The 14,068-nt window shown below is 38.0% G+C and overlaps 1 protein-coding gene across 5 annotated transcripts in view; it reads left to right on the top strand.

Annotated features, from left to right (window-relative positions):
- LOC148300541 (protein kinase C-binding protein NELL2-like) overlaps positions 1-14,068 on the top strand; it is a 92,285-nt gene that overhangs the window by 72,574 nt on the left and 5,643 nt on the right. For 2 of the 5 annotated variants that reach the window (XM_088274634.1, XM_088274635.1), the window contains exons 3-13: positions 2,044-2,194; positions 4,251-4,527; positions 4,596-4,751; positions 6,150-6,278; positions 7,614-7,707; positions 8,994-9,185; positions 9,988-10,107; positions 10,677-10,937; positions 11,217-11,462; positions 11,937-12,044; positions 13,195-13,460. In XM_088274634.1, the coding sequence (XP_088130760.1) occupies positions 2,044-2,194; positions 4,251-4,527; positions 4,596-4,751; positions 6,150-6,278; positions 7,614-7,707; positions 8,994-9,185; positions 9,988-10,107; positions 10,677-10,937; positions 11,217-11,462; positions 11,937-12,044; positions 13,195-13,460 (2,000 nt within the window). Of the gene's footprint in view, positions 1-2,043; positions 2,195-3,123; positions 3,185-4,250; positions 4,528-4,595; positions 4,752-6,149; positions 6,279-7,613; positions 7,708-8,993; positions 9,186-9,987; positions 10,108-10,676; positions 10,938-11,216; positions 11,463-11,936; positions 12,045-13,194; positions 13,461-14,068 lie in introns of those variants that run through there. The other 3 variants (XM_088274638.1, XM_088274636.1, XM_088274637.1) reach the window with 3 other exon arrangements.

Genomic DNA, 14,068 nt, shown 5'->3' on the forward strand with positions numbered 1-14,068 from the left:
TGTGTCAGAAAAAGACGTTTCTCGTTTTTCTCTCCCTAGAAAGTTTTTTTGAAAACTTCGGATTCTAGGATGAAATATCGCTCACTCCTTTTAACATCATATATCAAAAAAACTTGATTTTTCAGGAGATCGTTTTTAAAGTTTAAGAATATAATAAAATGTATTTACAATAAATATCAAGCTACTTATTAAACTTTTTACCGTGCAACAGATCCTTTTAGGTAAAACCTGAAGGTTTTTTTCTCCATTTGAAAATAATTAAGTATATTTAAAAAAATAATTCAACAATACCTTTTCTTCAAAATGCAAAAACAAAACTTTCTGCCCTGTAGCGGATAAATATTAAGTTAAAAATATGCCTGAAAACTGATGATTTTTGAAATGTGACGTTGTTGAAAAGAGTGAGCAATATGTAGCTTATAAATTTTTTATAACAATATACAGTAAACCCTCCTATAACGTTGAGATAGGTACCGCGTTATTGGAGGGAACTTTATATGGGGTTAAATTGTATTTTAATTTTAAATGACAGTCTTTTCCGCTGGTTAAAATGTAAAAATACAATTTCAATCATTAACCCCATATAAAGTCCCATCCGATAATGCGGTACCTATCTCAGCTTTATAGGGGGGTTTACTGATAATATTCTGGGATAATTACTATAATTTTGTCCACCTCCGTAGCGTAATGGTCAGCAAGCTCAGCTACCTTACTGGAGGTACCAGGTTCGATTCCCAGGGGGGGTCAAATAAATATGTGATTTTTCACTCTAATATTTATTTAATACTACTCTGGACTGGTCCCTGAAGCGCAGGAGTGATCACCTTGCCTTCATGTGTTAACAATCAAGATGACACTGCTTTTATATATGATGCAGTATCCTATGCACCATTGGATGCAGATAAGGGTTATAAAAATAAGAATTACTATAATTGTGGGTTCAAATTCCATGTTTTTGAGTTAGCCACAATAATACAACTTTATTTTCTGGTCTGTATATGTGTCATTAGCGGAGGGCTGATCACCTTTCCTTCATGTGTAAACGATCAAGATAACACTGCGTTTATATGACGCAGTGCCCTATGCACCATTGGGGTGCGGATAAGGGTTTTATTATTATTATTATATGTGTCAAATTTTACATCATCAAGAATTTTTATGATGTTCTTTTTTCTGTATTATAAAAATTATCAATCTGCTAAGAATTTTACATATGAATTTCCCAAATAAACTTATTTAAGTTATCTAGTTGTCGTAATTATGTGTGACTCATACAAATTGGTAGTGTCCAAATTACAGAAGCTAGTTTGAATATGAATATGCAACCCCAAGTGCCCTTATTCATTTATTATTTACTATGCACATTCACTATCATATTTAAGATATATAAACTGAATATGCTATAAATCCTTGTAAATAACTTCTTCTAATGATGCATAGGGCACTGCATCGTATTGACGCAGTGTTATCTTGATTGTTACTTACATGAAGACAAGGTGATCACTCCTGAGCTTCGGGGACCAGTCCAGGGTAATATTAAATAAATATTAAGAGTGTAAAATTGCTGATATTTATTTACACCCCCCTGGGAATTGAACCCGGGACCTCCAGCACGGTATCTAAACACGCTAACCATTACACCACAAAGGGTGGTGTAATGGTTGCGATGTAAATAACAGGCATCAAAACTTTCTTAGAAAACAAATAAAAAAAAACCAAGTGCCCTTGCTATTTCTGCTATTCTTCTGTTCTTCTTCTAAAGTATTTATTATTCCTCCTCCGTTTTCTTTCCCATACAGCAATAATGTCCTTCAACCTGAGCTCATTCACTTATGTCATCAAACATATTCCAGTCCATATCCATTAAGCCACTGATCCACTGATCACATTGTCCACTGTTTGGCAGACAAGGTAATCAGTCATGCAATCCAAATCTGATAAAGAAGTGCATTATAAAACTGGTAGAAAGTAGTTTACTAAGCTTTACATTCATATAGTTGTCCAAGATTACTGTGGACTGATTTGTTAATTTGGTAATTTCAGGTGATAATCGCGAACTAGAGTTACCTCCGCAAGCGTTTCAGAAAATAACAGAACTATTGAAGGAATCTCCGGAATTCACTATGATGGCGACCTTAAAACAGGATTTGGACAATTCCGGAACTATCATGTCTTTTTCACACGGATATAACAGGTAAACAAGCATTTCACTACCCACTTTCCCTGTAAAGGTAGTGATGAAATCAAAACATTGTAAATTAGTTTATTTATTAGTTTCATTATAAAACTAGTTTTAAGCTTTACAAAGACCCAAAAAGTCTTATTTTGAAGGTATTACATCTTCGGCTTGATTCATTAGCTAACTCCATCTGGGCTTACTTTACAAAAGGAGAAAATTATGACAACTCAACTTCTGGCTGTTCCGAGTTCGATTTCCAGAGGGGTCAAAATGAATTTATGTGTTTTTTTCACTCTAATATTGATTTAATAATACCCTGGACTGGTACCTAAGTGTAGGACTGAGCACCTTGCCCTCCTATAATGAATGATCAACATTATGTTTCATGAATTTGATGCAGTGGCCTATGCATTATGTGCGGATCAGGGAAAAAACACCCCATGTGTATCTCTGTAGTGTAGTGGTTAGCGTGTTTGGTACCGTGCTGGAGATCCCAGGTTAGATTTCTAAGAGTGATAAGAGTCATTTTTCATTCTATGATTATTCTTTTTTTGTAATTCTTATGAAACTTTTTTAATACTGACTTTGAAATGTTTAGCTCTAAGTTTTGCAATATCTAGAAGACAGATTCCTGACCTTATTTGGTCTAGTACCCCCTGCCCAAATTTCTCATCGACGGGGGAAACTAAACTGCTATAATGTGCTCTAACAGATAAGGGGGAGGAGTAAAAATATATTGCTCACTTCCCAGCTCTCCTTTCCGTTTCCTAAGGCCTCTAGTGCTCCCTATAAGAACTCTCCTTCAGCACTAGGGGTGCAGTACCGCCCCTGTTGGCAATCTGTGATGGACCTGTTGGCAACTTGTAAAGGACTGACAGTCAGAGATAGGGCAGGGGGCGGTAACGGAGTGAGGGAATGCTGTAAGTGTTGCTTGTTGGTTGCAGGTGCGGAAGGATAGAGCGAGGCAAGCGGCTGGTGAGTTCTAAATCTCAACATCGCATATCGGTGAGCTATACGTGTCGTTAGGTGCACAAGATCCACTCATTATGTGTTGAAACAGTGAATGCTGTAGTGGATCCGATGTACCACTCCTGACATATTTATATATAGGGGAGAATCATGTATCTTGGAATGTGTGTACCTCGGAATGGTCCTCCTAAACTCATTGCATGTTCATGCATCGTTACCCGACTTTACTTCCACTCGCCTCATCACATTTTCCCTCTTACCCGAAGCATTTCATTGTTTTCCGCCGTATGTCGGCTTCCATTCTTTGGTGATGTTTTTCCTTCTAAAAAGTATCCCGAATTGTTATCGGCTTTTATTTTACTCGCATGCGTGACTCGTGTTTCCATCATGTTATGATCCGTGTTGTCATGTTTTATTTCCTTAACCCGTTGTTATACACCCTCAATGTTCTGTGGTTCCCATGTGATATTTTAGCACCGATCCATACTCGATGTTCGATGTCATTTCACTTTGCATCGATACCGTCGATGAGGTATTTAAATGTTGTCTCTTTATCATTAAACTGTTTTGTCTGTTGCATTCTGTCGACTGAATTGTGAATATTTTTTCGCAAAAGAGAATCTCGGAAGAAAGGAGGAAACCATACTGTCTCGAGTCGCGTTAACTGCATTCCAAGTAACATGAGAATCCGCTTTCTCCTTACATCACGCTTTGAGCCATATGTGAAAATATACTTAGTCACACTCTTCGGACGCTTACGCCTTATCTTCCAGTTTCATAAAAAAATATTACGGAATTTTTAGTTCAAATCTGAATTATCCAATTATATAAAGCTCGCCTAGAATTTGCCGCTTGTAACGTATTTTTGGAGAAACAGATTATTATGGAAATGCGTTCCGAGGTACATGAGCCCCCTATGTATGACGTAAATGTGGCGATTTTGAGATCTAGACATCGTACCATATCGCTCCCTCGTCGAGTAAGAATTGACGTACGCACGGCACGCATGTTTGTTTAGTAACGCACGGATATTGAGATGTCTCTGTACCTCGGAACGGAGCTTGCGTTCCTCGCGCTCGATGAGTAATGTGGTCTGGCGCAGGTACCTGGAGCTGCAGTCCAGCGGGCGCAAGGACGAGGTGCGGCTGCACTACGTGGCGGCCGGCAGCGACTCGCCCAAGATGGAGTGCTTCCCCTTCCGGCTGGCCGACGCCCAGTGGCACCGCGTGGCGCTCAGCGTGTCGGGCACCGCGCTCGAGCTCTTCCTGGACTGCGCTTCCGTCTCGCGGCGCCTCATCCCGCTGCCCGACCGCAACTTCAGCCAGCCGCAGCTCTCCCTGTGGCTCGGCCAGAGGAACGCCCGCCACTCCTTCTTCAAGGTAACCGATCGCCCCAGCGACACTCCCGACCACATCATCAAACCTATCTAATAATGCTGTACTTGCAGGGCACACTGCTGGATGTCAAAATAGTGACCGGACCTCATGGCTACATAAAGCAGTGTCCAAACATACAAACCGGGTGCCCCACGTGCGGACAGTATATTGTTATGGAGCACAGAATACTAGCCATGGAAGAAAGAATGAGAAAGCTCGAACAAATTGTAACTATGCTATACTTTAATACTACTTTTAATAAAAAAAAAATATTTATTTTATATGATGTGTAGCTTTAATTATTTTGGATAAATTCAAAATATTTAGAGTGTACAGTTTACACAAGCTAGTACAAGTGCCCTAGCTATCGATGCTATTCTCCCTTATCTCTCCTTTAGTACCTGCTTTTCATTTCCCATATATCAGTGCCCAACAACCCTTGATGTTGAGTAACAAGCGCATCGAAAGGGTCGAGAGTTTCAAGTACTTGGGAGTGTACGCGACTGAAAATGGCAGCCTTCAAAAGGAACTGGGAGTGCGATTAGGACTCGCTGGGTCCGCATTTAACAGTATGAAGGCTGTCTGGAGATCGGATTTCTACTCGGTGAAAACCAAATGCCGCCTGTACAATGCCTGCATCGCTCCTGTTCTCTTATACAGCTGTGAAACATGGCACCTTACAAGGGCCCAGAGCAGTCGTGTACTAAGCTTCGAGAATAGGTGTTTGAGGAGAATCTTAGACGTGCGGTGGTTTGACTTTGTGAGGAATGAAGAGATAAGGCGTAGGACGCAGCAAATCTTGGTCACAACTGTCGTCAAGAAAAGGCGATTCAGTTGGCTTGGCCATGTACTCCGCATGCCCCCTGAGAGCCTTAATCGAGCTTGCCTCTTTTACAAGGCATCAGGTTCGCGCCGCCCAAGACGACCACTGCTGACAATTCGTCGGCAGTTCTCGTCAGAACTTCGGGACGCGGATCTGACTTGGGAGGATGCAAGGGAGCTGGCAGCCGACAGAAAAGCCTGGAGACAGTTTGTGGACTCCATATGCTCCACCTAGGGAGCGGATATGGTTATTATTATTATTATATCAGTAATGTCCTTCATTACTGTATATAGCGCAGAACATCCAGACTTCAACATCAAATCTTATTTAATTCTATTTCTAGTTTATTGTTATACCTTTCTTTAATTTCATGTTGTGTTTTTGTTTTCTTTTGTTATATAATGTATATATTTAAACCTTAGAGGTTTTTAGAGATATTTCACCTTGAAGTGTGAAATAAAATAATAATAATAAATATATATGACAAACTAATTAACACCGTGTCAGTCCGATGTGGTGCACTATACGCCACTTTAATGCAGATGACGTCTAGAAAAAGAGTAGACGCTTCAAAAATGAAAAAATACCTGTGATTTGTCTTATTTTTCCTTGTGAAAAAAATCTAATTCCTTCTTCAGATTACCTTTTTATAAAAATAAAGTAATAATAATGATAGCCTTGTTCTGTAATAATTTCTTGATTTTCAATGTCACAAGTTGACACTAACTATATTTTTGGATAACCACATTTATGCCTTCCTTCTATATTTCAGTTAATAATCCCTCTGCCCCTTTTTCTGCAGGTAAAAATTCAAGCAGATAGATTGAGTGCGAGAGAAGGATGTGACTGCCAAAAATCTTGTGTAATAAATAATACAATTCATGCGGATGGTGCTACGTGGCAGAAGGACTGCAACTTGTGTTCTTGTGTGGTAACTATATTTCAAATAGCGTATTTTAAATTTCATTACATTTAAGTTTTGTACTGGCATTTCATGACAGAACTGCATTTTATATAATAAAAAAAACAACCACATAGTTTTTTCCACCGTCCTTTGATTTGACCAGTGACCAAGTTTCATCATTGCCGACAGACTGGTGATGCCGGTAATGACGAAACCCGGTCACTAGTGAAATAAAATAAAAAAGGAAAAAAGTATTTAGTTGCTATTTTATTATACGTATATGACTTTACTGCAGTTCACTCTATGCAAGTTTTACTTTCACATTCTTAGCAAAATCTAAATAACATTTATTACATCCCAGCTGTACCCTGCCACGCATTGCTGTAGCTCAGTCTAATTGAATGGAAAAGAATGAATATAAAAAACGCACATATCGCTCACTCCTTTCAAGAACGTCATAAATCAAAAATCGTAAATTTTCAATTGTGCATGTTTTCGGAATGCCGAGAAAATGTACTATATCCCAGCAAAAGAGGCATATTTTTAACTTAATATTTACCCGCTACAGGGCAGAAAGTGTTGTTTTTGCATTTTGAAGAAAAGGTATTTTTTAATTATTTTTTTAAATATACTAAATATTTTTCAAATAGAGAAAAAACCTTCAAGTGTTACCTAAAAAGATCTGTTGCGTCGTAAAAAGTTCAAAAAGTGGCTTGATATTTATTTTTAATATATTCTATTATATTTTTAAACTTTAAAAACAATCTCATGAAAAATCAAGTTTTTTGATACATGACGTTCTTGAAAGGAGTGAGCGATATGTAATATGTTTAATTTCACAATGTTCATAAAGCAATGAAAATATTAAAAATTTATGAAACAACAATGCAATCATAAACACTGAAAAAGCTAAGTTACAGCATCCAACAAAAAGCACGCTGTTTGCGCGTTCTGGAGTTACATTCAACCGATGGCGCTGCCATTGTGTTAAAAAAAAACAAAAAAGACTCATGTACCGTAGAACGAGGCTACTTGAACTTTGATGTTATTTGAGTCCCGAACAAAAAAATATTTAGATTGTAGTATCGATCAAAGTATTGTGACAATAAGTGTCACCTGTCAGGGAAACAACGAATCATGTTGATACGTTCATTATTGTAGACCAAATACAGATTTAAATTTTTTTTTGTACTGAGCTCAAGAAACACGTCAAAGTTCAAGTAGCCCCCGTTCTACGGTATATAAAAATAATGCATAACTTTTTTTAAAAACGTATATAAAAATAATGTGTTTTCTAATACAACGTTGTGTCAAAGTTTTGCAATGGTGTACAGGAGATGATTGTATTCTTATTGTTTCTAGAAAGGAGAAATATCCTGCAGACCGGTGGAATGTGCTCCCTCGGGATGCAAGAACCCCGTTCTACACCCTGGAGACTGTTGTCCTACTTGCCTTAGTGAGTTGCACTTGCCATTTTTTACTACTGTTAAAACCCTTCACATTGTCCTATTTAGATTTTTAAAATTAATGTTATAAATTCCGATTAAAAACTCTTCTGTGGATATAGTCCGCAGTTCAAAGTAACATATTCAAGAAAATGAATAATGTAACATAGAAGTGGACTAAATTCTGAACAAATATGGCAAAGCCCACATATGAATACTGAAGGTGTGGCCCTTAATGGACATTAGTGATTGCTCTGTGCGAGTGATGCAAAAAATAGCATCGTGTTATGTTTCCAAACATGTTTCCATTAGAGCTTTTATTTCTAAATAAACATTTTTACAGCATGAACTCATTAATTTGTAGTCAGGCGTAAAGTCTGTAAGTTTTTTTATATATACATACAAAAAAAAAATTATCGAACTGTTCACAATCTTTCATTTCAATTTCTGAATAAAGCTTATTTAAGAGTTACCTAGCTGTTGTAATCAACTCGCAACATGAAGCTACATTTTTATCTTATATTACACATTATAAGTTATGCAAAATTTATATAGTCATAGACATCTCAAGATGAGATCTCAATATAAAAATAACTAATAAGTGGAACCCAGATTTGCGAACAAGGATTTGGACTCACTTCAAATTTTGTATTAATTTTTAATTCATCCGATTCAGTTTTAATTAATTTGCTGATGGATGTGAAAGATAAACAAGTATCGGGTTGTGGTCCCGTTGTTAGTATCACGGACACTTGAGTCAGAGTTTCTTGGTTCGAACCCACTCTACCACAATTTGATACATATTTCCAGGGCATTTTTTTAAAACAAAAAAGGTCCTGGAACTCACTTCATGTCGAGCTTTTTACGCAAAAAAAAAATCATATATCATTTAAATATTCATTACAGTACCATATTTTATCGTTTTGTTGAATTATGTAAATCTATATTGTAATTACGCTAGGGCAAACATTGTTTCGTCTTATTGATTTTGAAAATTAATAAAAAATGTTTACATGAAAAAAGGAACCGGAATGCTGTTCCACTGCGTTACATGGAGAGAAAAAAAACCCTGCCTGTTTCTAATAATAAGCCGCTTAGACTCACAGAAATAGTATGAAATTGAAGTATTTTTGTAAATAAGATAAACACAAATATTTCTCTTTATTTTTAAATCAGTTAATCAAAAAATGAGGTTTAGTATTGAACATATGTATATCTTCTTCCTCAAATGACTTTTATTGTGTCTAGAACGTATGAAGAAGCGAATAATACAAGTGTTGTGTATTGTGTATTGCAGAGCAATGTTCCTTGAAGGGAGTGATATACGAGCACGGGGTGCAGGTGTCCCCCAAGCAGTGCGTGGAGTGCGAGTGTCGGGACGGGGTGATGGGCTGCGTGAGGGTGGAGCCGGAGCAGAAGTGCCCCCCGCTGCCGTGCAGTCTCGCCGAACAGTTCTCCGTTCCCGGAGAGTGCTGTAACTTCTGTCCAGGTATATTTCATCATTATGTCTAATCATGTACAGCAAAACCCCTATTTTACGTTATTTTAGGGACTGTAAAAAAATTCAATGTAGGAAAAGCGCAAATGGGGGGGGTATTGAAAAGTACAATGTTTGAAATTTTATTTTTAATATTCGTTACAATTAAATCATTTACTTTATGGTTAGTCATTTCATTTTATTATTACTATTATTTTTTTTTTCAAAAATGTTAGTAATGTTAATATATAAGCACTCACCAAGATTTTGTGTCTATTGTTTATTTTTTGTTAAAAAAAGTAATTCATATTAGTTTGATGGTTTTATTGTGTATGATTAATTATTTTTCAATCCTGTATATTTCATCTTAAATTTAAAATAGTCATTATTTATGAATTTGTGATGAACATAGTTATTTTATACATAGTCTTTTGCAAATTGAATCCGTACTCCAGGTTGTTACGCTATGTAAGATTTATCTATCTTTAGGTATCTAATTTTATTATATCTATTTAAGTATCTAATTTTATTTGTATAAACTAAAGAAATGGTTTCACGTAACAAGTGAGATTCTTGAATGAATATTTCTCATTATGAGAGGTTTTACTGTATTGTCAATTAATATATTTTACCATTTTTATTAAGATATAAAATTATTGGACGAAACGATAAACTAAGCTTCATGGTATTGTGCAAATAGGTACAAAAACATTGAATTTTCACTCAAAATAAACTTTCATTTAATAAATAATATACCTAATACGTTTCTTTAAAGAATAATATGAGTAATAAATAAATAAAATTGTTGTTATAGGAGTGGACTATTGCAGTCGTGGACATAATTGCCACGAAAATGCTTCCTGCATAAATTTTGAGACACAATATTCTTGTAAATGTAACCAGGGATTTCAAGGAGATGGAAAAACTTGCACAGGTAATTACAAGTACAAAATATTCCATTGTATTAATACAAAAAAAGATTCCATAAAGGCATGGCCTGTGTGTGGGTATACATTTTATTTTAGGTTATAATAAAGGGTCCTCGAAAGAATACAATAGATATTAAAAATATAAATAGATTAAAAGACCTAATTTAAACTATAAATATTTAATTTTAACAGAAAACAAAAAATCAAAAGATTAAAATGAAATAAGTAAATACTGTATAAGTTACAAATTGAAAAAAGCTTTTATTATTTTTACAAAAATGCTAGTTATATTACAATAGTATATAACCACTCACCGAGATTTTTATATCTGCCGATTTCGAGACGTACCCGTCTCTTCGTCAGGACAATCACTACAACATGCAAACAATACTACCCTTCACCACCATAGCACTGTTCACACACTTACAACTACACAAAATGTTTATGACATGCGATTTTGGTCCACATAAAAGTTATTTAGATCTGTTTTTTTTCTTTGATAAATAATTTCAGCTAAATCTTAAATCGACATAAATTTAGTACATATAATATAATTTGGGAACTCCCTTTTCAGATGTTGACGAATGTTTATCAAACGGTGACCTGTGGGGTCATCACTGCCATTTCCACACAAAGTGCACCAACACGGTGGGCTCGTACCTGTGCCAGTGCGAGGAGGGGTACGCTCGCTCCGACAAGTTCAACTGTGTGGAGATGGACGAGTGCGCGTCCGGGGAGCACCGCTGCTCTCCCAGCGCGCACTGCATCAACACGGCGGGCTCCTACTCCTGCCACTGTGTACAGGGATACAAGGGAGACGGATATGACTGTCAACGTGAGTTTTTTTGTCCACCCTTTGTTAGAATTGTAATAGATTTGTGTCAAGGAAAAAATATTGTGACTTGTGAAAGGAATCCGTAATAGGGTGTCGACGAATAATGGTTGAGTGGGAAATGCGATGACTGAGCATTTTCTGCAAATGTATTTGCACTGTTCTATGTCAGTCTGCTGTGCTGGTCGAGGTTGTGGAGGCATCTGTGTGCCGGCCAGCATCGGGTCGGAATCGGATCTAGCTGACTAACTGAACTAACTTACTACTGATATTTGATTTCAGCAATCTGCACGGGAGGGTGCCTGAACGGGGGTGCGTGCGTGTCCCCCGAGGTGTGCTCGTGCCGCGCGGGCTTCACGGGCGCGCACTGCGAGCGGGACTTGGACGAGTGTGCGGCGGGCGCCCACCGCTGCCCGCACACGGCCATCTGCGTCAACATGCCCGGCTGGTACTACTGCAAGTGCCGGCCCGGCTACCGCTCCCTGCTGGCGCCCGCCGCCGAGGCGCTGCAGCCCACCTCCTGCCAAGGTACCAGGCCCACACAGAATTCGCGAATCACATAATACACACAAACCACTCATTTGATTCACATACAATTAAATTATGTTTTGCACTCAATTATAAACAAAAGTTTATAATTGAGTGCAAAACATAATTTCATCATTAACAATTTATGCCCATATGTATCCACTTGAAGCGGGACATTCTCCGGTATTGATCTAAAGAGACCCCTTGTTTTGTACAGTGTGGTCTTCTGGTGTGTCATTGGTATTTCCCGTTCAACCCCCAACCAGCTCTAAAACTATCCATAATTATTCATTTTTATCGCTAATTAGCCAGATACCTTTTACATAAATTGTCCTGGGCGTGCGCATCGCATACCATATATACAAAGATATGCCCAATAAAAGCGCAGAATTTAGTCAAAATTAATATTCGGCCATTATATTTTAACTTGTTTGCGCTCATAAATTCTGAATTATATTTTGATTTCTGTTTCAGATATCAACGAGTGTTCGGAAGGATTACATACTTGTCACCAATCGGCGCAATGTGTCAACACTGAAGGCTCCTTTCAGTGTATATGCTCAACCCCCAACTGCAGACTAAGTGAGTCACATTTCATTATTTGTTTTAAACTTCTTTTCTCATGCCACTCCAATCGGAGGTTGGCGACCATCTCCTTAAACTCCACACGATCCTGGGCCAGGCTGATGAGGGTTGCTGCCCCCGGTATTCCAAACCACTGTCGAAGGTTTTTGAGCCATGATGTTCTTTTATGCCCCAAGCCCCGTCTGTGCTTTACCTTTCCCTTTACTAAAAGCTGTAGAAATGTATTGGGCTTTTCGTCTTTTGACAGTGATTAGCAGTTCTCTATCTTTACACATTATTTTAAGGACCCTTTCATTGGGCACTCAATCAGTCCATTCTCCTGTATAACCACATTTCAAATGCCTCTATTTTATCCATGATGGAGATTTTGAGAGTCCACCCTTCCACACTATGCACGGCTAAAACATACGCTTTTATAGCTCTCGTACTCAACTTCAGGTCTCTTTTGCCCAAGAGTTTTTGCATTTTGTGGAAGATTGACCTCGATATTTTAAACTGCTACCCTTAAACAGTCAATTTCACTATTTCAGATCATCAAGTTTCACTTATATTCTCTCATACATTCGTTTTACTATCCTTAAAGAGTCAATTTCACTATTTCAGAATCCTCAAGTTTCTCTTATATTCTCATACATTCGTTTTATATACGTTGCGGAAGCCCTTTGAAACAAAAATAGTTTTTTTCAAATAATATTTATTAGTTGCCTTAGAAAATTCTTCTTGCCTATTATGTAGAAGGATTTATAACATACATATTTAGTTTGAATGTCTTAAAAATGATAGTGAATGTGTATAGTTAATAATAAATTCATAAGGTTGATCCCTAAAAACAATATATGTAATAGATTACAACAATACGTGCAATAGACAATGGATTCAATATCTTATATCAATCAAGATTTGTCACATAGCTCATTTATTCGTCATGTCATATTTTCCAAATGAGACCCCACTGAATCTGATTTTTATGTCCTATTGCCTCATAAATTTTTGTCAACTGCATACCTTCTTTTGCACATTCTGTTTCCAATTTAAATATATCTTTTTAAAAAATTGGACAATCCCACACTAAATGAGTGACATGTTGCGATGACATCTCATCCCATTCACAAATGGAGTTTTGTCTAAATGCATTTGGGCGGTGCAGGTTGCATGCACGAGGGCGGGGAGAAGTCGGACGGGCAGACGTGGCTGGAGGCGGGCGGATGCCGCTCGTGCGAGTGCGTGCGCGGCGTGGTGGCGTGCGGCGCGGTGGCGTGCGCATGCGGGGCGCGGGCGCGCGGCGTCGCCCCTCCGCCTGCCTGCTGCCCGCAGTGCGACCCCGCTAACGACTGCCGCCACCAGGAGCTGCACCACGTGCTGTTCCGCAGCGGCGAGAGATGGGTCTACCAGTGCCAGACCTGCGAGTGCTTGGTGAGTTACCGCAGTTGTTAGTTCTTTGGACACGTTGCACGTGGCAATGAGGATAGCTTAGAACGACTGGTTGTGATCAGTAGCCTGGAGGGAAAGCGAGGGAGAGGAAGATCCCCACACGATGAACCGATCAAATTAAAGCAGCAGCAGGCACCTCGGTGGTTGGAGCACTACGGGCAGCGCAGTCAAGGGATAACTGGAGAAGAGTCATTGCATCCACAAGGGTCACAACCCTCAGTAATGAGGAATAGTTACAGATCATCATATAATGAAGAAGAAGTTACATCATGGTTAGAATGGTGAACAATCACCAGTGCATAAGTCATATAAATACCCAGATTTCTCATACTATTTTTTAACATCTCAACAAAGATGAAGAAAAATATGGAAGTCATTTATGGGGCTTATGACCGTCTTAGCACTTTACACACGTGTAACATTCACCAATTCTACCCATGATTGACAACCACACTACTCAAATTCTTGGAACTTCTATATTTATGATCCAATTTTGAATTCCTATTAATTCCTATTATTGGAGATAATCCAGTATTTGGACACTTAATTACTTATATTTTATTTTATATCTTAAAATTAATAAACTGTGA

This window comes from Brachycentrus maculatus, unplaced genomic scaffold, assembly GCF_059751285.1.
Source record: "Brachycentrus maculatus isolate JH-2025_06_01 unplaced genomic scaffold, ASM5975128v1 h1tg000696l, whole genome shotgun sequence".
Lineage (NCBI taxonomy): Eukaryota > Metazoa > Arthropoda > Insecta > Trichoptera > Brachycentridae > Brachycentrus > Brachycentrus maculatus.